We start from the raw sequence: 22,299 nt of genomic DNA on the forward strand, positions 1-22,299 counted from the left end.
TTTACTCTTAGTCAAATTTAAAATTTAAAATTACATTTTATTCCAAAATGTCCCAAACATAGAATGGTTTATAATTTAGCTTTAAGTTGACTTAATTAACATTTCGTATCTTTTCCATATTCGTTAAGATACATCGACTACAAAATTTCCAAACAAGACGCTTAATAGTTGGAAGCAGGAATTACTAAACTAGGTGTAATAGGACCACAACAGACATTCACATACAAAATATCACATAGACTTAGCCAAGGATCAATCGATTTAATCCCTTTTGTTCTTTCTGTTGGGTTGCTGGCCGCAGCAGCGGCGTATGAGTGCAATCCAACTGCCAACTACAATGGCCAGAATAAGGCCTAAGACAATATAACAGTCCAGCGAGTAGTAGACAAAGCGGGACAACTCCACAGCGCTGGATTTCAACAGAGGATTACCCCCAGTGTGAGCCACATGCTCCACCCACCAGATGGCCTGCTGCAGTGCCTGTTGCGGTCTATATCTGAACGAGTGGGAAACCAGCTTGGCAGCATCCACGTGTCTGTAAGCAATGAAATAATATATAAATAATAGTAAGACAATAGGAGCTTCTACTCACTTCTTATCCAGGGCCCGCTTCAAAGCTCGCATAACCGTATTTTCGCCAATATCCTCGTAGTGCAGCAGCACGCCCATGTCGCGCTGCACCAGGGCAGCCGCATTCAGGAACTGATCTCCGTACATGGGCGTTGCCACAACGGGCACACCACAGTAGGCCGCCTCGGAGCTGCCCATGAGGCCGGCATGCGTCATGAAGACCTTCACATTGGGATGACAGAGTATGTCCCGCTGTGGCAGCCAATTCATGATGTGCAGATTGGGCGGCTTGTTGTCGAGCGTCTCGTTCTCCCACTTCCAGATGACCTGCTGCTTGAGACGGGTCACGGCGCGCACAATGCCATCTCGCTTCTCCGGCGACAACGAATTGGCGCGTATCATGGAGCCCCAACTGATGAGTATCACCCCATGCTCAGCATTGTCCAGCAGACGCTGCAGATCGGCGTTCAACGGATTTGCCTTTTGGATGTGCACGCCGCCCAGCTCGATGATGTTGGGCGGCAGCGGCTTCGGCCCGCTCAGCGAATAGTGTGTGTTCACAAACATAACCGAGGTGTTCTTCACCAGCTCACCCACCGAGGGTGTCGTGTGTCCAAACTTGTACTGCACCAACGCATCAGCTGCGGGGACGGATATGAGCCTAAATGTGTAAAGAAACGAAATGAATGAGATTCACTGCAAACAGTTGCCTATTGGGCCACCTACTTGTACATCCAGTTGAGCGCATGAAAGCTAAACCAGTTGGCCAAACGCGCGCCAAAGTTCATATCCTGCGATTGACCCAGGAATAAGACCGGTATATGCGATGGGATTATCGGAGCGCCCATGCGCTCGAAATGCCACGGCATCAGCGAGCAGGAGCTTAGGGCGACAACTGGTGCCTGCAGTTGGTGTGCCACGCCCATCATGCAATCCGTATTGAATTGTTCCAGAATAATAACGTCATAGTAGCCAGCCCTGCGCTTAAGTACCGACTGCAAAGCCTCCGAACGTAAGGTTAAGTTGCAAGCCTCCTTGCCCCATTCGTGGAGCATAAAGAACTCAATGAAATGGTTGTAGAAAGGGCGCTTATCGAAGAACTGAAAGAGATGAAGTGAGAAATAGTATGAGAGAGAGGGAGTGAAAGAGAAAGAGAAAGAGAGGGAGAGAGAGCGAGAGAGGTAGAAAGAGAGCGAGAGAGAGAAGTAGAAAGAGAGACTAAAGCACTTCAACTGAAGTTAAGATTTCTGGTTTCTGATGATGGATTGGCGAATGAAGATAGCAGAAAAGAAATTATAAAAATGCTCTGTAAGCGGTTGGTAGATACCCTGTATACATATAATTTTAAAATATATCTATATAATATAAATAATACCAAAATGATTGTGTCTGAAACTTTCAGTGCTTGCTATGCGAGAAGCTGTAAACAGATGGAGCTCACAGATCAAGAACGAATGCATTCGAGAGGGCAAATGTTACATACGATCTAATACAACCATTAGCCTAATTTCATTCCGTATAGGGTATATAAAATTGTGAAAGCAAATCTCAGCGTCTAAAACAATTGTTTTTGAACGTAGCTAGCGGCAATCCTTGAGCCATGTTAGGGGCATGCCGGCGACGCACCTTACTATATAGTTGTGCTTGGAATAAAAAAATCAAAATTAACTGGCTTACCTTCAAGTCAACGCTATTTGTCAGCTTCTCTGTGCCTGTTAGCGGAAAATCCTTGTAGCGTACAGTTGGATTTTTAGCCGGAAAATGGCTAACGACGTTGACTTCATGTCCGGCCTCGGCCAGGGCCTGCATGATGGGCTGAAAGAAGTGGAAGTGACTGACGCCGGGGTGGGGGAACAAGCCCAGAATTTTCAGCGGCCGACCGGCATCCACTGAGACGTGCTCCTGCAGCAATAGCAGCAGCGGCAGCAGCGCTGCCAGCAACGAACGCAACTGCGTCATTTTGTTTCTGTTGGCATGCGTGACAAATTTAAAATTAGAATACAAACGAACGAATGAACTAATCAAAAAGCGAAAAATAACAAAGCGAAAAATAACACTTGTTGCACTTAATTGTTGCACATTCTTAACCTTCGATGCAATTCGCACTGCGCATGCCTCAAAATTATGTAAATAAGTGCAGTGTGAAATTGCATGGAAAGCACCCAAATAGCTATTAACTTACAACTTACCAAATCTGTGACGAAACGCGCTAATTGCGTTTGTGAATTAAGCAGCAGTAATAAAAATCAATCAAATGCGGAGCTTTATTAAATGCAAAGCTGTAGAAATGACGAAGACACCACGTAGCACTTGTGCGCTTCGCAATCGACATGCGACTGACAAAATCCATATATTCACAGTCATAGTGTAACCAAAAAGCCGTTGACTGCGCTGCCACTGAATTTCGAAAATTGAGCGCGTATTTGTGATCAAGGGCGCTTGTCCGTTTTCTACACTTACGCATTTATTACACTCTCTCTCAACGAAGTTGCCAAAATGCCGCTGACTGCATCGCCGCTTCGTTAACCGAAAGTGAGCGTATGTTTTTGCATGTATTAGTGATCTCTCTCACAGTTTGCTCTGCTTCAATTTGAACTGCTCTCGCAAAACTTGCACAGTCAGCAAATACACATACGCACGCACATGCATGCGGTTCTTTTACTAAATACCGAAGATAATCAAGAGTATATTGATTTTGTCCAGTGCCTCTTCACTGATTACGTCGCCTGGCAATTGAACTTGAGTATAGTGTATTGTACAGTCAGTTGTGTCCGATTGCAATGGTTTTCTCATTTGCTTCCTAAACGAATTTCTGCAGATGTCAATGCACTCACATTTGAAAGCTCTATATATTTAGGGGCTTCAACCTGAGCAACCGGTTGCGCTGCATACATTAGAAAACGCATTTGATCGTCGCTCTTATCGGTTATTATCTTGTTTCGGAGTCAACACATGAGAGCTGTTGCAAAACGTTATCAGTTTGATTGAATAATGTCTAGTAGCACGTTTTATTGTCAGCGATATATAAAGCTTGCCCTACTTTATTCAGCTGTATATATGTTTCACACATATTTGGTTGTATGTGTGTAATTTTAAACATGTGTTCAGGGGTGACATTCTCGTGATGTCAACAAAAATAGGAATGATAAGAAATATTCAGTATATATATATGTATGTATATGGGTGTCTGGGGAAAAATAAAATAGGCAGAATCCCAAGTAAAAACCCTATTTCATTATGACTATTGATGTATTCTAACATACAAACACTTATTCACACTAATTGTTTCAATGTAAACAATATGAAATGAGATCAACTGCTTGTAGTAATTTTCCAATGCTATCAGCTCAGTTCCTACTTTAATGAAGATTATATTTAAAAGATTACGGACCTCTAATTGTCTATAATTTCATTATCAAAGAGCAAAGTAAAAATGAAATATATAATCTTATACGGTTAGGCCGAAGTTCTAGACTCTACGAACACGAAGCTCAGATGTTGCCTTCGTGCATTAGTCAGCAAACGTCGCATGAAATTATATTGAAATTGATAAGATTTTGTTAGGTTCCGTTTTCACGGGTGAGAAATTGATTATTTATTGTTTTTTAGTTTTGCGTTTCTTGGCAACAGCTCCCCCGCCACAAAGCCATTTCAAAAGCTTAAACATGATCCAGACTGCACCGAGACCGAGTAATATGACAATCAAGCAGCAGATGTAGATATCGATGGAGTTATAGACAAACCAACTGATATTATTGCCAGCGGTCTGAACAAGTGGAGCTCCATTTGTGGTGATCACATGCTCCGTCCACCAAACCGCCAGTTTAAGTGGGTCTTGGGGTCGCTCGCGAAAGGCAATTGTCAAGCGTTTCATCTGCGCTGCAAAGCTGTAAGGAATTATAGTAAGTAACTATCTCTAGAGATCAAAGAAATTGATAACATTTTATTATATAAGTATCTATATATATAGTTCCACTTACCCCTCATCCAGTATAGTTCTCAGCGCCTGGCTAAGATGTGGCTCATCGAAGTGTCTAAATTCTACAATAACTCCGAAACGACGCTGAACAACGGCAGCAGCATTCAGGAACTGATCCCCATAAAACGGCGTTACGAGCATTGGAACGCCACAGTAGATGGACTCCGAAGTTCCCAGTAGGCCGCTATGTGAGACGAAGGCTTTGACTTTCGGATGACAGAGCAGATCACGCTGAGGCAGCCAGTCGAAGGTGTACAGGTTTTTGGGCTTATTCTCAGGCATGGCTTTGTTTATCCAGCGCATCACGAATGTATAGCCAGAGAAATTGGAGATGGTGTCGAAGAGTGCCTGAAGCTTGAGAGCAGATAAAGTACTGGGATCGACCATCGAACCCCAGCTGATGTAGATGACGCCCAAGTTGGACTCATCGAAGAGGCTTTGCAGGTGCTAAGGAAATTGAAAATATTATAACCATTTTTTAACCCATTGGCATGCGCGCATGAGCTACCTTGGGCAGGGGCTTGGCTGGACCCACATGCAGACCGCCAACCTCCACAACATTTGCGGTATAGGCGTTTGAGCCGGATAGAGAATAATGCTGATTGATGAGCATAAGACTCGTGTTCTTCACAATCTCATTGATGGGCGGCAGAGCTGAGCCGAAGCGTTCTCTGATCAAAGCATCTGTGGCAGGTTCAGTTATATATCTTAAAACAGACAAAATAGAATCAAAATATATATAGAATATATATATTTATGCGTACTTATGCAGCGTGTTGGCAATATGAAAGTGAAGAAAGTTATTGAGACGCGCCACAAATCCCATCTTATCGGTGTAGGGCAGAAAGTTCATGGGCGTGACTGAGTTGATGTAGGGTGTGCCCATTCGTTCATAGTGCCACGACATGATAGCACAGCTGCTCAAGGCAATGACGGGCGCGTCCAGCAGATGGGCAACTGCAGAGAGACAGTCGTTGGCGAACTGCTCCAAGATGATGACATCGTAGCGCTGCGACGAGTTCAGCAGCTGTGCAATCAGTGGCGAGTGCAATGCCACCTGGCAGGAGCGCAAGCTCCAGTCGTGCAGCATGAAGAAGTTGCCCATTTTGATGGGTATGCCCAATGGATCTGATTGTTGTTCAATGTTCTGCCAGAAGAAAGAGATGAATTTCCGGGCAGTGATACTTGGAGCACATTTACCTTCAGATCCACGAAATCCGTGAGCAGCGGCATGCCCTCGAAGACGTAATCCGTGTAATTGGCCAACGGTTCCTTTAGGGGAAAATAGCTGTACATGCTGACATTGTGACCGCGTTCGGCCAGCGCCACAAACAGGGGACGAAAGAAATCAAAGTGGCTCTTGCCGGGATGTCCGAACAATCCAAGTATCTGGGCCGACTCAACAGCTGATGGCCAGGCCAGGCTCAGCAGTAGCAGCAGCCGCGGCATCAACTTCAACCGCAACATGTTGCAGCCGCACAGAACGTTTACTTAACTTCAAGGTTCAGATACTTTTGTATCTGCAAATTCAAATTTGCAAACTGTAATCTTTATGTTTAGATCGTGACCGGCATTTAAGTTTTCCTACCTATTGTTAGCTGCTTTGTTGTGGTTGCGGTTGCAATTATGCTTTGTTTTTTTTCTCTCGATTGCGGAACGATCAAGTCTGAATTAAAGCCGTTTATCTAACGAGTTCTTAAATGTCAAATAAAGGTTGCAAAGTGCATTGTCTTGCAGTAGTCATGTAGTTAGTCGACTGTGTTAATATATCGCTTGACACTTGAAAGAACTTTGTGCTTTGTAATTTAGAGCTTCGATTTATTTTAATAATAGATGTAAGATATTTATTTAACAATTTTTCAGTCTTAACTGCTTTAGCCGCAAAAATAAACTAATCACTAACAACAAATTGTTAAATGCCGAACTGGCAGCAACTTTTGTGTCAGTTAAATAATCTAACAATCATGGGCGTAGGCGTTACTGTAGAGCCTTCAGCGAATTTTGTTGAAATAAAATATTAATATTTTTGCATTTTTCTAGATGTTAGACTTTATTTGACTCTTAGAAGTTTATCAAATTAAATTGTTTAGCAAGAAAATAATTGCAATTACAATTACTCAATTACTTCTTAAACTTTGCCCCTATTCAATTTAGCTCGACCTACTCCCTTGTGTGTTCGCTGTTCTATCAATGTTTACTTCAGTTTGTTGATAGAAAAACTAAATCTATATATTTATATCTACACACACCTATACACACACACAAGCTGTGCACTTTAGACAGCCCTTAAGGTTTTCCCCCATATTTTGTTAGTTTAATCTTATGTAACAATTGTTAATGATAGCCGCTTGTAATTAAATTTGCTTAATGAACTGTTGAGGCGTATATAAGATATTTTAAAGAAAATATTATTATTTAGCTGTAATTGCATTTAAAAATAGCCAATGGTTCTTTCAGAGGAAATATAGGAACAAATTTTTTAGTTTAAATTAAGATAACAATTTGTTTCTAAATATTATCTTATAAGTTCCAAATCCATAAATATTTATTTATGTATATATTATAAGATATATATATATATCTATATATATATGTATGTATTTTACTTGGTATATATTTCAATAGATCACTTGTTCTATCTTTTCACTTGATCAGAAAAATTTGAATTCTCTTATGTTAAATTTCTTTATTGTTCTCGTTTCAAACGTTACATATTTCTAACTTATGTAGTGCACAAGTTATACATAATTAAATACATATTAATGTTATATTTTAAAAAAGATTTTCTGTGCACCTGACAACTGTGATTGAAATAGAAAATGAAACGAACTCGTCACAGTCGCGTTGCCAGCCAAACTGAAATTGCAAATTCAATGCGAATCGGTAAAAACGGAAAACTTGACTCAATGCTGAAATAAACAGAGACTCAGCCACAAGCACAGATCGCAGTCGTAGACTCAGATCTCTTAGACCACTCGGACCCTGCCAGGCCCTGAGTCGTGAGCGTGTTGCAACAACAACAAGTTCGGTTACGCTCAACTACATGTGTGGTATGAAAGCGTATGAAGCAAATGCAAATTACCTGGGAAATCAGGTAAATTGCAAGCTATTAAAGATTCTCCAGTTAAATAGTTAATTAAATTTAAACAATTGCAGCAAAATATATTTTTTATTTATAATATTTAAATGTAGCTTTGCAAACTGTTTTTTTTTTTATTAAATAAATAAATATGATTTAATTTCATTTCAGCTTTGTTTGTTTTCGTTAGGGCGAGTTTTTATTGTTTACATAGCAAACGTTAATTGTTAATGCATAAATAATTAAGCTTTCCTTTGTAATACAGTAGATACTTGCTATGTTGAACCAATTGTATTTTTTGTAAGAACATTAAGAATTTGATTTTTATTTTATATATTTTAATATATATTTATTTAGCAGAACATTTTTTTAAATCATAGCAATAATTTGTATGAATTTCTTAAAAATTAAAAAATTGTAGTAATTTCGCTTATCGACATTAAAGAATGAAATTTGAGAATTCCATTGTAAAATCGCTTTTTTCCGGGTTTAAAATTCCTTTTATTTATGTGAACTGTTTCGAATAAATGACTAAATGTAATTAATATATTTAATATTTGATATTATTTAATTTCATATTAATATGATTAAATTAATTTTTTATATATATTTTATCAAAATTTTATTATGACATATTCATGTTCTCCCCATTTTGAAAGGCCCGCTGAGATAATTTCTTGTGTAGCGCCTTAAGAAATGCCATAAATAAAATATTTTTAATTTTCATTCGCTGTCAAACGCACATTTTTTGTAGCATACTTTTGGGCGGCCGTCTGATTGGGAACGCTCCACACGCAGCCTAAACTTTGTAGATTTTTATGAGATTTGACAAAAGTTTGGGCCCGGGCTGAGGCTTATTAAAATTCACTCCACTTGATAATTCTGCCGAGTGAGCGCAATAACCGTAACTTTTGAGATACTAATTTCAAAATGTTGCAGCATCGCATAAAATATCATTTGGGAAATGCTGGAATTTTCACTCGCTTATTGGCGAGCGGGGGTGAAAGGCCACGTCGGAATAATTGAGGAAATCATTTAATTAGGAAAAATTTTCACGTTCCGCTCAATTAGCGCACAACTTGAGGCAGAGATTTTTGGTAACTGGACGCTGTCAACAGCTGCGATACTGTGTGGATGTTGTTGGTTGACAGCCAGGGGGGAGACGCCTGGTTGGCCATGGGCGGGGTGCGAACTTCTCGCTGGGCTGACGCGACGTCTGGCAGGAAGTGTTGTGTTTATATTAGCGACACGTCATTAAATGCGCCTTAATTGTGAAAATTTTCACAAGCGAAAAGTGAAATGCCAAGTGCAGTCAAATTTACGACACATTATCAAATCAAGTGTGGCAGAAGTTGTTGGAAAATTAGGCGCCCAGCAAACATATCAACAGCTGTTGCTGCTCAATGAAGGCGATTTTCAGGAAAATCAATAGCTGGCTAAGCTGCTAACCAAATCTGGCCTAAAATCTTAGCTTTAAGTTTAGCTTGATTTTATTCTTGATCAAGTTTGTTGCAGGCAAATAAATCATTAATTTCAAGGGACAATGTTGATGGTTACATTTATGGTTCATGCCAAGTAAGTGGCTTTTGGTTCGGTTCATAAACCGTTTCTTCTGCAAGCATTATGGAGAATATGCGGAAAAACTCTTAAACATAAATTTAGGTATATACATATACAGATTTAAGATACTAATTAATGAAGTCGAAAAATATACTGATCCACTTTTTAACATCCCTTTGTTATGTACATATATATATATATATATATATATATATTTTTTTTTTTTTATATATATCTAAACCCTTTCCACTCACATTTTATTGATACACGTTTGAAAAAAAACTCACCCGTTCGTATCAATTTATTTTAACGCCTTTGGCATTTGAACTCTGATTATGTGCACTCGCTCACACTTTCTTTTACTCATTTTCTATTATACATTTTCCATTTTCCTTGAGCTTTCTATTTGCTGATAAACGGCAATAAAATGGAATTTTAAATGATAGAAATCGCATTGAAAAGTCGCAGATAAGCTAAAAGGGTTACAGTTAGCGCGTGTTTGGCTTGTGAAAAGTGGGCGGGGCACCTTGAACATTTTCCAGCCATTTACATTTAATAGAAGTGCATGAAAAGATAAGCACACGTGTGTGTGTGAGTGTGTGAAATTTATAACAAATCAATAAAATGACAATAGGTGCAAACTTTATCGATGGATTTTGATGGAGAGTGGGGAGGTGGGATGGAGTGGGGTGGGTTTTTCGGGAGGGAGAGACGCCTCCCGGGAACGTCGTTCTATTGTGCAAAAACATTTGCCATTGATACGACTCTGGGACTGGGAGCTGGCTGAGCTTGCTGAGTTGCTGCATGCGATAGGCGGGGACTCGACTCGAAACGAAAGTTTTCGATAAACAATTTTTCGCACGGAAGTGCAATTTGAAGTGAATGCTATCGGTTCGATGTCCTGAAAATGCGGAAATTATACAGAGAAAGTTTCTAATACATTTGTTACCGCCACTCAATCGCTTTGTCGTAAGGTGTTGCGCCGCGGCTCAAGGGTTACCTGTGCAGCCTGCAGACAGGTAGGCTAATAGTTCGCAGAGATAGTTTAAAAGTTTTGCGTGAAATAGATAGATTGTCTATGTTGGGCAAGTAATGGGCATTACTACTAGTAGTTGAGCCTTATTGGTAGCATTGACTTTTTTGCGCAGCTGTGACCTTTATAGGTATAAGAATTTCGTCCTGCAAATTGAGCTAATAATCGGGCTTAAAGCAAGCTGAAATGTAAATATAAATATTCTTAAATATAATAAGTTGAGAAATATTCTTTTTTATTTTAATATCATCAAACTTAAATTTGTTGTTTTGTCTTGCCAAGTTCAAGGATTTGTTAGAGTATTTGGCCAATGGCCTTGCCCGTGTCTGCAGTGTAAGGAAACCACTATCCCGGCCAGCTAGCACTTACCTGATGCAGGTGTCTTTAATTGACAGGCGCCAACTATTTATGGCCACGTCACGTGATCTATAAACGTGACGACCCCAGCCGCTGGCCATATGCTGCCTTGATTTACACGTAAGCTGCTGCCGCCTTTGAGACATTCGTAGTCTTATGGCCAAAGGTGTGCTATCCCTCGGCTAAATCGATTAACAAACAACATTGAATGTGTGTCTGTGTGTGTGTGTGTTGTAGCTATTTCCGTGACAGTAATCAATTTATTTTTGGCAGTGCGCCGATTGCGTTTCCGTTCCTTGGAGCACTCTGCTGGAGATTGGGGAAAAGTTGAGCCTGGGCCAAGTTTTTGGGCCGCGTTACGTTTCGTTTGGTTTTTGGCGCAGCGATTTCCGCCAGAATGTCGATAAATCATGTCCCGTCGCAGCAAATAGTGAAAATGCCAGACGAGGATTTCGAATTTGGAATTGGGCACGGCTAGGTGGGCATTGTTATGTTGCATACGCTGCGACAGATCCTTTCACGTTGTTGGCGTGATAGATAAGTTGACAGTAGAAGGGTTATCGCCGGCTGTCTCTGCGTCACGGCTTAATCAATCTTTCAAACTCTCTATTTTTTTTATTTGGCAATTAATTAATTTGCGAACCCGAGCTGACGGCACGTGACCAGAAAAGTTGACTCGCAGCACGCAAGAGACACAGAGAGGGAAGGGACAGCGAGGCGACGCCTCTTTAAAATCTCGCCAATCTACTGCAACGGCTCCACAATTCGGATTCTGGCTCGGGCTCGGGCTCGGGCTCGGGTCAAGTGCTGGAATTGATGTTTCGTTTATGATTTATCGTTGATTCTTGGCCAGTCATCGTATCAGTTACCCCCAACCAGGCCGGGCTGACATCTAATGGCCAGCATATTGCACAGCAGCCATGCAAAAAGCCAAAACTAAATTGAACTTAGAGTAGCTAAGGCTGCCAGCCTAGCGATGAGCGCGTGACACGAGAGAATAATTGAATAAGCTTAGCTATTTGTATGTATATAAGTGTGTAAAGTTTTTGTTCTTAAAGTCTTAGATCTCTAGAAACTCTGACTTAGTCTTATCTGATCAAGATGGACTTACAGCTTGGACCTAGGACTTCGCTTTCTGGAGAGCAGAATCTATCGGCTAGTGGACTTGGCCCAGACGAGCAGACGTTCTCTAAAGAAGTAATGAAAATATGCCAAGATAATAGATAAAGATAGTTGCTTCTTTAGAGACTTTTCACTTTTAGACTGAAGCCGCAAACAATAGAGCAGGAGTATAAGCTACTATAATCTATATCTGGTATATGATAAACATATATAAGTTTTCTGTTTCAGACTAGGCTTCTCTATTAACTAAAATATATATAATAATAAAATAAAAAATATATATAATAATATATATAATAATAATAATTTCCTTATATATAATATTAAGTTGAAAATGGTGCTATAAAATCCCAACGTTTTCTTTTCCGACTCACGCACGCATCACTAAATGGGAGTTTACGCTGAAAGCATCGTCGTCGTCATGCTGTCATAATCATCCGAAGACAGCATTCATCCATCCAGGCCGTTTTGCAACGCCCACATGTGCGGGGCCGCACCACCCGCGACTCGCCGACATCTCCATCAGCGGGCAACTCCAACCAACGCAATCCTGATGTAATAACCATGTTTTCAGCTTGTAATGCGGCAGGGTAACAACAACAACGACAGCCTGGCCCATTACGTTGCGGGGGTTAAAGTCAAGTCCCGGGCAATAGCCAGCAGACGAGGCGAGGGTAGAGCAGGGCAATAGCTGGGCCAAGAGGGTCGCCAGTGTTCTGTGAGGGTGCAGGGCGCTACTTGTGAGTTGTGAATTGTTTTTGATGTTAAATGTGTGATAATTTAATGACTGCCTGACGCATCGCAGAACGCCCGGACTCTGTCTCGCAATTGAGCAATACGGCAAACTGTTGGAGTGCCTGGGTGGTGGGGGGTCGGTCTGCTGCTCTCTATAAGAACGCAGTCTTCACTTGAGCTGAGCGTTTAATTTACTGGAATAATAAAAACGTTTTTCGGGCATAAAATCCTGTGGCTGGATATGATTTGTGCACATTTCGATGTAACAGATTGTCTTTTAATGGTTTGCAGTCTTACGAAAATTGTATTGTAGGAGCAGCAGCAGCAGCAGCTACCATCCCATAATATCGGAGAGGGTTGTTTCCATTTCAATTTTGCACTGATACGCTGATTAGCCACTTGGTTGGCTGTGGGAAAAACCGTGAGTAACTGATATGGAGATGCGGCAACATTGTAGCGCCAAGCCACTTCCAGTTAACCTAATCCATATTCTATTTATTGATAATTACACTGGCTTGTCGCTAGGCAAACTTTTATCTTTATTCATGAAACCAGTTTTAGTTATCTATCTTCCTCTATTCATTTGCATACCTGACTCGTGCTCTGATATTTGCATAATATCGAAAATTCTTCCATTAAATATTAGAGGAACTATTTTCTTTTATATCCCTGATGAGTAACTCGCAAATTAATAATGTATACAAAACCTAGAATGGCTGAAAGATTTTTTTATAAAAGATTTGTAGCAAAACTATTCAGTATTAGGAAGTAACTTTCCTTAGTTGATATGAGTAATGAATTTATAATTTGTTTACTATTTATTGATTTATATATTTATATATGCAATTGATGTTTATACTGAGGTATCTATTCGTATTAAGAAGTGGCTGATTGTATAAGCATCTTTTTTAGAGAAACTTTTTAAGGCTATTCTCGAAGATGCTAGATTTTAATGCGTGAAGTTAGAAGATATTTAAAAGCTTTAGTATTGGCATAAGTGCGCATGGTCAACTCTCTAAAGTATTGGGATCTACAGTAGAGCCGAGCCTGCTCCATCCCTCCACCTGTCTGTTCATCCAATTCTGCCATTCGTCCGAATTTCTGTCTGCTCGTCCGATTGTCTGTTTGTCTATATATATATGAAGTCTCTTATCAACATCTGATCAACACGTGCGATCAATTTTGTTTCAAATATTTCAAATTTTTCGTTATTTAAGAAAATTCTTGAAGATGCCTTGAGCTAGATTATATTATAGAAGGTGGACAATGAGTCTACTTCCCTAAAATATAAAATGTTGAGCTTTGTTACATATATGTACATAATTTTGGTTATGAACTGAATTTCAATAAGAACAATAATGTTTCAATATTTACCTTATACATTCTTTATTTTAGGCTGTCTGAATCTATCAATCATACCACTTTAATATTTCTATACTTCATTTGAAGCATATTAATTCACTTCTGGTAGTAGAAAATCGGTATATATTGTTGTGTTAACTACATACAATCAATAGAATAACTAGTTGGTGGCATAAAACCAGCTTAAACAAACTCAATGGTCCCAGCAAACTGGAATCTAAATATATTTAACATATTTTTAACTGTGACTAAGTCGCAAGTGTGTCAAATATGTTTATTTATCGATCAAATGTTGTCTCTTATCGATAACAGCTGACTAGAAAGGAGCTGTAAAATCATGTCTATTGTCATGTTTTGGGAGCACCCAGTCAGGTCTTCTTTTGGCCTTAGCCAGCTTAGCGTGAAGCCAAGTGAAATTTCGGCTTCGAAGCTAATCAAAATTTATGCAAATCCGAGCCAGCATTTTGATTTTGCACTAATGTAGAAATATGGCAAATGTGTGTTGGAAAAAAACCGAATTTCAAATGTGCAAAATGTGGCAAACACCACGCGCGCACACACTCACACCCGCATACACGTACACACATGTGTGTGTGTGTGTGATTTGCATGCGATGATAAAGTGGGCGCAGACAGCCGCAAACAATGAAAAATGTTTTTCAGCCGTCGACTGTGCGCGTGGGCGGGGCACTGAAATTCATGCTAATAATTTAATTTGCCAGAGAGGAAAATCCAAAAAAAGAAAATGTATAAATATATATATACATATATATATATATATAAATTTTTTTTTAACTGCGACACGTGACTGCGATTTATGAGTTTAAACAGGCGTTCACAATTAATTTTGAAATATTATATATTTATTTCAGACGTCATCTCAATTTAATCGTAATGCGGCTTAGCAGAAGTGCAGGGCATTGAACTGCTCCCGATTATTGTTGACCATATTGTTGTATTTATAGGCAGCTGCAGTTTGGGGACTGCTGCTGCTGCTACTGCTGCTGCTGCTGCTGTGCACGCTGAGCCTGTTGCTGTGCAGGAAGCTGTCAGCCGGACTGCTCGAGATGCCATATTTGCCGAGCTGCATGTCCTGCGTGTTGCGCATGGGACTCAGGTGTTTGGCTGGGACGGCCTTGCTGGCGGTGCGAGTCTGATGGACCATGGTGATAGTGTATTCAAAAGTTCAATTTCAGTTGTAAAGCGTACAGATGCGACTTGAGTAAGTCAGGGCACGTTGGTTAGATGTGTGAGCACGAAGAATTCCAGGCGATTGCCGCAGTTGCTGGTCCGAGAACCCTTTTTAGAAGATAGATGCTTGGAGAGGCTGCAAGATTGCAAGAGTTCTCTTAGTAAAAAGTACAGATACTTTGATTTTCCTTTCTCACACTCACCTTAAATTATTTAAAAGCTTCGCTTTGGTGTCCGGTGTCCTCATTGACACATTTGATTTGACCCGTTGAGAAAAAAGTTTTTAAGTTTTCAGAAAGAAGATATTTTTTTGGTTGATAGTTTAGGCCACGTTGCTTGCTGTTGGTTTTGTGTTTTGAAAGCGGTCTCGGCACGCTGCTTTTATACCTCGAAGCGAGGCGCTGATCTAGTTGGCGAGATCATCAGCCGCATCATGTGGCCGGTGCGTGTTAGCCAAGTTGTCGCGCTGGCCGCGACAAACACGTTACGGCCAGACGCATATGCAAATCTTTGATTGTTATGAAAACAGCCAAAAAACGTTAACTAAATCGTTATAGACGCGTCAATGCTGTCCCAAAACCAGCCAAAATATCGCAAACTACGTCATTTTTCGAGCTCAACTTTTGCGTAAACACAAACATCTTAAGGTGTTTCCCCAAGGGAATGAAAGTTGGAGCTGATATCAAGATTCTAAATAACTAGTTGAATATTTAGACAGTTAAAAGGAAGCGGCATTCCCTAGCTAAAGTCTCTGCAGCTTGCTTTCCTCCATAGCTTAGTTGATCTCTGAGTTTATTAGGATTTGAGTCTAAAGAATTGGTTCTGATATGAAATCAAACTGAGTGTTTCTGATGCTTAACTTTATTAATTTCGTTGGAAGCTTAATTTATAATACTTTCATGGCTTTAAATTAAGTTTTTTATTTCGATATTTTTTGTTTTATTTTTTAATTTGATTTTCAAATAAAATTTTTTGTGCTGATCAAATGTTTTGCGAGTTAAATAACATTTATTTGTGTATATTCTTTACTATTTAATACATTTTTTAAGCTTGTGGAAGAGGGTGAAATTATCTAAAATACGATATATTCAAAAACAAAAATTAATTTAAAATTTTTAAGTCTCTAGTTGTTGTGGCTTTCGAGGATGGGCAGACGGATATGGCTAGATTGACTCAACTCGCCATCCCTTCGCCTTCTTTTAGTTGTTACAAATATTTCCACAAAGTCATTATAAAGAAAGCTTAAAATTTGATAATTTAGCTTAAGTTAAACATTAATTCAAGCACTATTTAAAGAGAGTTTATTCTTTTTTCTGTATATTTATCTTTAGCTAATTTCATATTTTTTAAGCTAACTTTAAAACAAGTCAATTTATGAGACTTCATTTGAGAACTTATCTACCCAAGTCACACCTAACGCTACCTATTTCAATAAACTTCCACCTCAAAGTAATTTAATCAAAATGTTTATCTTAAGCTTGATTCCACTTTATATACCAAAAATATTTGCGCTTTTGCTACCTTTAGCGCAATGGAATATTTTGTGCGGGGGCCAATGTCTGGGCACGTTTTCAAATTGAAACATTAATTAAGCCTTAACAAAGAATCTGTCCATGTGTCTGGCTACATTTGCATAATGCATATAGCAAAAATATATTTTGGCATTTAACGGTCAGTCACACATTAGCAACGAGTCCAATTTAAGGCCAGAGCCAGGTGCAAATATTGACATTTAAGCTGCGAGGACCCTAGACGTTCAAAGTACAATAGCCAGTTAATGTTTTTTATATTGTTTTATGTCGCAGTCAATGGCCGATTGTTGGTTGTAAACAACAGTAACATACAATTTGTTTAATTAATAATTTCTATTGAATCTATATAGAATCACGTAGCTTTTATTAAAACAATATTATTATTGCAGCTCGATTGCAATTAAAAATATTATTGTAAGTCAAGGGATTGGTTCAATATGATAAATGATGTATGTAAGGAATTTTATATAGAATTAAAGAAGATGTTAAGAGGCAGCACTGAAAAGGTTTCATTCGTGTCTTGTTCTAACTGAATTTTAGTCTAACTAAAATGCATAAGATATACTATATATAGTTTACTTTTTTTTTAAATATATATTATAATTTTATACATACCAGCTTGGCCTGTTTTTAAGATGTTTTAATGGAATTTCTATAAATAGATTCTTTTTGCTGAAAACATAGTTCCTCGTGCCGTAGCATTATATCATATAACTGGATAAAGAAAGGTCAAATTTGATATACGATTTTTAAGCATAAGAAACTTAAGATAGATAATTTATAATTTGAGTAAAATTTGGGTATATATAATATAGCATATGTTTAAAAGTAAAAAGCTCTCGTGTTACTTGAAGTAACTATCAGTTCCTGCAGCTTCATATTATTTATAGAAAATACTATGTAAATACCTTGAAAATGCTCATAAGTTTTTATAGATGAAATATTTATAGATCGGAGCATAGATTTTTCTTTACAATTTTAGATTTTGACTTGATAAAGGATTGATAAATATTTTTTAATATGCGTATTTTATATTCTGAATAATGCTCATCTCAGAAACCTCTTCGTAAGCTTCATGTTTATCAGGTATTCGAAATTTATGGCATTATTTATTATAGCAAGTTATAGCACAGATCGATCTACCTCTAGATAACTATATATTTACTATATAACAACAAGAACAACAACCGATTTATATAGAAATATGTACATTAAGCTGTTAACTGGCTTTCATGTTGATTTCTTGCCCGAATTGGCTGATGCAATGCAATGGGCACTTTTCATCAGTCAGGCTCATGCATAATCTACCGATATATACATACTCTACATATATGTATATATATATGTGTACACTCAGAGACAGTCGTAGTATTCGATATATACATATTCATATTATTCATGCGATGGCCACACGACAGCTGAATGGAAATGCAACAGTGTTGAAAAACAACAAAATAGTAAAAAAAATGTTAAGATAACTCATCTAGGCCGAGTTCCTCATAGAGCCGGCCGGTGGCAAATGTTGACGCAGTAACTCGTACTACGTGAGTCTCAGCAGGTTCAGACAGTGGAGTAGCGGGCACGTATATTTTTGTTCTTTGTATATCCTGTAGTGTAAGTGTGCGAGAGGGTATTTGCGAGAGATCGAAAACTCGATTATTTGCTATCATCAGCATTCTTTATATAGAAGAAACCATTAAGGATTAAGAATCCTTAGGCCTATCACTTATTGGTTAATGTTTCATCTATTCACCTTCAGCTCGAGCTGGGCCTCTTCTGAATTTTTGATATTTATTCGATTAAGAGATGAACTGGATTCCCCAATTCACACATTTGTACAGGGCATCTGTTAGTCGAGCACATGAAGCCATTGCTGCTTTCTGGCTCGTTTTTGTTGCGTTTTGCAAATGTGACAAACCAGTTAGTTGGCAACTCTAATTTGCATTGCCGACGACGACGGCAACTGCAGCGTCAACGTTGAACGAGTTTTTGTCTGCGTCTGAGTCTGGGGCCCCAGAGGTCTGAGGTCTGGTCACTGAAACACAGGGCCAACGCTCATCGAGGTAGAGGAGCCGGCGGGTGGGAGGGCGTCTCTAGCGAGGGCGGTTAGCGGGGCTTTCTTTATTGCTCATGCGACACGTTGCCTTGCAGCTGCTTAGAACCGCCACGCTGAGCTCTCGGGCTCTGCATTTTGTAGCATTCGCTTATTTAAACCAGTTGCAGGCATCGTTAGAGGCTCAGTAGAAAGTTCCGAACAGAGGCGAACGCTGCAGCTGATCCAAGCGCTTGGCAAACCGTTCAAAAAATCCTTGAGAGGAAAAAATTCAAAATCACAAATTTATCATTTCTTTATCAATGTGCAAATTGCAAAAGTTTTGTGTCAATGCCCAAAATTAGCAAACCGGTTACTAAACTAGACAAGCAATTAGGGTAAGTCCAGTGTTGTTAAGCCATGCGAGAAACGAGTTAGCTAACCGAGGCTATGCGTGTGACATTTTGCAGATTGGACAAGAGTCTAGCGTGCAGCAAAGGATCCCGTACAGGCAACTCGGCCAACAATAAGGAACTGAAAGTGTTGACACTGCTGCAGACTGTGCCGTGAACCTTGAACTCTCTACAACTGCTAGCTAAAACGGAAAAATTTGGCTACTGCGCAGCTCAGTGTAATTGGAAATTGAAATCAGGAAGATAAAAATTGAATCCCGCAAGAGAACCAGCTCAAGTGAATCCAACAAAATGGTCTATACAGAACGCACCGACAAGTGCCTGGCGTCCAGCAAAGACAATGCCGGACAGCAGGGCAAATCCCAGCCGAAGCATCAATCCAGTTCCAGTTCCAGCTCCAGCTCCAGCTCCAGCTCCGGCGCCTGGAGCAGCAAGGCATCGAGCGACGAGAAATGGAAATACAATAATATGGTCAAGGATAATCGCGAACAGTTCAATGGCATGCACTTCTCCTAATCCCCCAAGAGGGGGCTCGGAGTGGGGGCTTCTTTGGGCTAGTTGATTAGCTAGAATGCAACGTGATTAAGACCAATTGTTATATCTGGGTTCTATGGGTAAATCGTAACTTAGTGTTAAGTGTGTTACTAGAAATTGTAAAACTAAAAAATCAAAAATTTACTAAAGAAAAAACAGATGCGCAAAAAGGCAAAACAACGTGTTTTAAGTCGCAATTGAAACAAGTTGAGGTTATGTCGAAGCCCAAAGCGTAATGACGACTTTAATACTGGATATTAAATTCCAATTGAGTTAGTTTGTCTTAAATAATACCTCGAAGCTAAGTAACTCTTCCGATGAGCTTAACTTTTATTGAGTGACGTTTGAGCGAAAGTATCTCGCAGTGGGAAACTAATAAGCATATATGAAAACCAGTTTTGATTCACTTGAATTATATATATTAGTAAACAAGTTGTTTACAGTCTTAGGTTAGTTGAAAGGTTTCACAGTTTAATGCTAGTTAGAGCTGAGCCACGTTCGGCTTTCACACTGAGCATGTTTTGGATAACTATGCTGAAGATCTTATGTGTATAAATAAATAATATATAAGTAGATAGAATCATATGACTGATAATATACTAATTGTATAACTGTAATGTAGATAGAATCATATGAGTGATAATATACTAATTGTTGTGCGCAGTCTAACTTTATATACGATGATCATATACTTTTATTGACATATTACAGCTATAAGCTACAGATATCTAGAAAGACTTACAGATATAGCTATACGACTGGCCTGATATACTTGAATTGTTGACAAGTACAGCTTAAGCATTTGATAATTTGGTCACACTGATGGCAGTGTTGGTTAACGTAAACAATTCATCAATATTGCTCAACTGATTATGAAGAAAGTAACACAGTTATTTAAGTAATATTTATATTTACTTATATAAAGAAAGGAAATATCGAAGGGGATCTGTCTCTACCGCCTCCTGTCGTTTCGTCAATCTGAATATATAAACGTAGCAATCGAGAAGCCTATAAGATCCAGAGACATAAGCCTTTATAATAAGTTGCAAATTTGATTTAAGTCATCGATAACTTTCCATATTTTCATTAAAGCCATTTTAAGGACGTATTCTGGGTATCTCCTAGTTGCTTACCTTCCACTAGAGTCCTCTGCCTTGATATTGATTACTTAATCACAGTTTAAGTTCTTGTTAATCTCTTTAAGCACTTTAATATCTTGCCCTCTCTTGCTAGCCTCAACTCAACTTAACTTTTCTATAGTAATTTGCTTCATAGAAATCAAGTCGTGCGACAGCCATTGACCTTGCCACTTGACTTATGGCATATCGCATCTATTACTGTCTGTAAAACATTTGCATGAGCTGTGGCTATTACCGTGATTAGCCTAACTTATGCAGAGCCCATCTCGCTCCCTTGGCCGGAACCTTGGGCAAAGTGCACTTAATACACATTAGGTACGCTTATTTGACAGACCCCGGGCCAAAAGGCCGTGCTGCAATATTGATGATGTCTGTCCGTCTTGACAAACAGCGGCCAACCCATGGGCCGCGACAGGGGGTGGCGCGTGCTCGACTGTGGGATCAAGTGTATCTCTGGCCGCTCAGGCATTGCCACAGGGTTCGGCACTGGGGTCCGGTAGTCGTTGCGGCGGTATGGTCGACAGAATTTACGCATCGCTTGGATTAGAAGTGCGAAATTTTTGATAATTTTTCAATTGTATTGTTTGCCATCGGGCAGATAGAGTCCTGCGTGGTGGGAGTGAGCTGCGGTCGTCCTTTTGACACACGGCTGCACAGGGCACACGTGGCGCTGGCTATTAGAAACGATTTCCTTTACGGCGCTAATAGAACTTTTTCGATACACAGAAAGTTTTATTTTTATTTTATATATATATATTTTTTTTTTTTTGCCTCTGTGTGAAATGTTGTGGCATTCGCTTCCGGCTCTGTCATGTCGTGCGACACTTGATGTGTCCTGCGTCTAATTGAAGCGACTTATTTTCAATTTATATATATATATAAATGTTTATATATATCTGGCATTTTTTTCCTTTCAGCCTTATAATTACTTTGTTTCCAAGCGCCGGGCGGTCGCTTCTTAATCCTGTCAGGTTGTCGGCATATTTCGGTTTTGGCATCTTCGTCACATTGCAATTAAAAACGCACAGCAGGTGTGTCCCGAGAGTCCTTTGAACTTGTGCTATAAAATGTGAATGTGTCACTTGCAAGGATTCCACAACCGGATGACGACGGCCGCATGGACAAACGGCCGGTAGACAAGCGAAGTTTGACGTCAGACACCCGTGACTCTTGATGCTATCCAAGTGGCAAGCAATTATCACGTCATTATCATAAAGAAGCCTGTAAACAGCTCGTTTAGGTTTTGATTTTTCCCGCGAATCTATTCCATTTGTGCATGCATATGACTTGGCTAAGGGGAGTTTTCAGATTCCATTGAGTATATAACAAATTCTGGTTCACATATATATTTATTATATTATATATTTTCAGATCTAGCTGGATCTATACAACTTCAGTTTCTCCTCATCAATAGCTTTTGGAATAGATAAGTTCATATCTCTTTGCAAAACTATCTCCAATTGGATGACGATCTCTCTCTAATATGGCCACAACCAAGTCATATGTCTACAAGGGTATTTTTTATATTTTCGACAAAGATAATCAACTCATTTTGTTTTGTCCTTTTAAATAGCTCGAGCCCTCAGGCCTAATGAACTCCGGTCCGGCTAGTTTCGGCGAAATGCTGGCTTGTCAACGTGCAGGCTTCCTACTCCGCCTTCT

General features: G+C 39.3%; 4 protein-coding genes across 4 annotated transcripts; 1 reads left to right on the forward strand and 3 right to left on the reverse strand.

Annotated features, from left to right (window-relative positions):
* Positions 1–86: 86 nt before the first annotated feature.
* On the reverse strand, positions 87–6,435 carry LOC111605585. Its single transcript, XM_023324188.2, has 10 exons — positions 6,138–6,435; positions 5,750–6,069; positions 5,314–5,696; positions 5,058–5,256; positions 4,551–4,996; positions 4,173–4,457; positions 2,248–2,536; positions 1,297–1,670; positions 593–1,231; positions 87–535 (listed from the first exon to the last, which is right to left on the reverse strand). The coding sequence occupies exons 2-10, from the start codon at positions 6,014–6,016 to the stop codon at positions 262–264; spliced, it is 3,156 nt and encodes a 1,051-aa protein (XP_023179956.2). The 5' UTR covers positions 6,017–6,069; positions 6,138–6,435; the 3' UTR covers positions 87–261.
* An 8,223-nt stretch (positions 6,436–14,658) lies between these two features.
* LOC111605536 lies at positions 14,659–14,974 on the reverse strand. Its single transcript, XM_023324099.2, has one exon. It carries the CDS (start codon positions 14,959–14,961, stop codon positions 14,698–14,700), a length of 264 nt encoding a protein of 87 aa, XP_023179867.1. The 5' UTR covers positions 14,962–14,974; the 3' UTR covers positions 14,659–14,697.
* A 28-nt stretch (positions 14,975–15,002) lies between these two features.
* Positions 15,003–15,350, reverse strand: LOC111605537. Its single transcript, XM_023324100.2, has 2 exons — positions 15,191–15,350; positions 15,003–15,123 (listed from the first exon to the last, which is right to left on the reverse strand). Exons 1-2 carry the CDS (start codon positions 15,232–15,234, stop codon positions 15,024–15,026), a joined length of 144 nt encoding a protein of 47 aa, XP_023179868.1. The 5' UTR covers positions 15,235–15,350; the 3' UTR covers positions 15,003–15,023.
* Positions 15,351–19,120: 3,770 nt separating this feature from the next.
* Positions 19,121–19,675, forward strand: LOC111605518 (vitellogenin-A2). Its single transcript, XM_023324076.2, has one exon. It carries the CDS (start codon positions 19,256–19,258, stop codon positions 19,478–19,480), a length of 225 nt encoding a protein of 74 aa, XP_023179844.1. The 5' UTR covers positions 19,121–19,255; the 3' UTR covers positions 19,481–19,675.
* The last annotated feature ends 2,624 nt before the right edge of the window (positions 19,676–22,299 follow it).

Source organism: Drosophila hydei, unplaced genomic scaffold (genome assembly GCF_003285905.1).
Source record: "Drosophila hydei strain 15085-1641.00,03,60 unplaced genomic scaffold, DhydRS2 tig00008114-arrow-pilon, whole genome shotgun sequence".
In the NCBI taxonomy this organism is placed as follows: Eukaryota; Metazoa; Arthropoda; class Insecta; order Diptera; family Drosophilidae; genus Drosophila; species Drosophila hydei.

What these genes read in the sequence shown, in the direction of transcription:
- LOC111605585 (XM_023324188.2), bottom strand. Translation starts at nt 6,016, where the DNA reads ATGTTGCGGTTGAAGTTGATGCCGCGGCTGCTGCTACTGCTGAGCCTG. An exon ending in AAGAAACGCAAAACTAAAAA is followed by an intron (nt 2,537 to 4,172) that starts ACAATAAATAAT and finishes GCATGCCAACAG; the next exon opens with AAACAAAATGACGCAGTTGC. An exon ending in AAGCGGGCCCTGGATAAGAA is followed by an intron (nt 536 to 592) that starts GTGAGTAGAAGC and finishes CATTGCTTACAG; the next exon opens with ACACGTGGATGCTGCCAAGC.
- LOC111605536 (XM_023324099.2), bottom strand. Translation starts at nt 14,961, where the DNA reads ATGGTCCATCAGACTCGCACCGCCAGCAAGGCCGTCCCAGCCAAACAC.
- LOC111605537 (XM_023324100.2), bottom strand. Translation starts at nt 15,234, where the DNA reads ATGAGGACACCGGACACCAAAGCGAAGCTTTTAAATAATTTAAG. An exon ending in AAGCTTTTAAATAATTTAAG is followed by an intron (nt 15,124 to 15,190) that starts GTGAGTGTGAGA and finishes GCAATCTTGCAG; the next exon opens with CCTCTCCAAGCATCTATCTT.
- LOC111605518 (XM_023324076.2), top strand. Translation starts at nt 19,256, where the DNA reads ATGGTCTATACAGAACGCACCGACAAGTGCCTGGCGTCCAGCAAAGAC.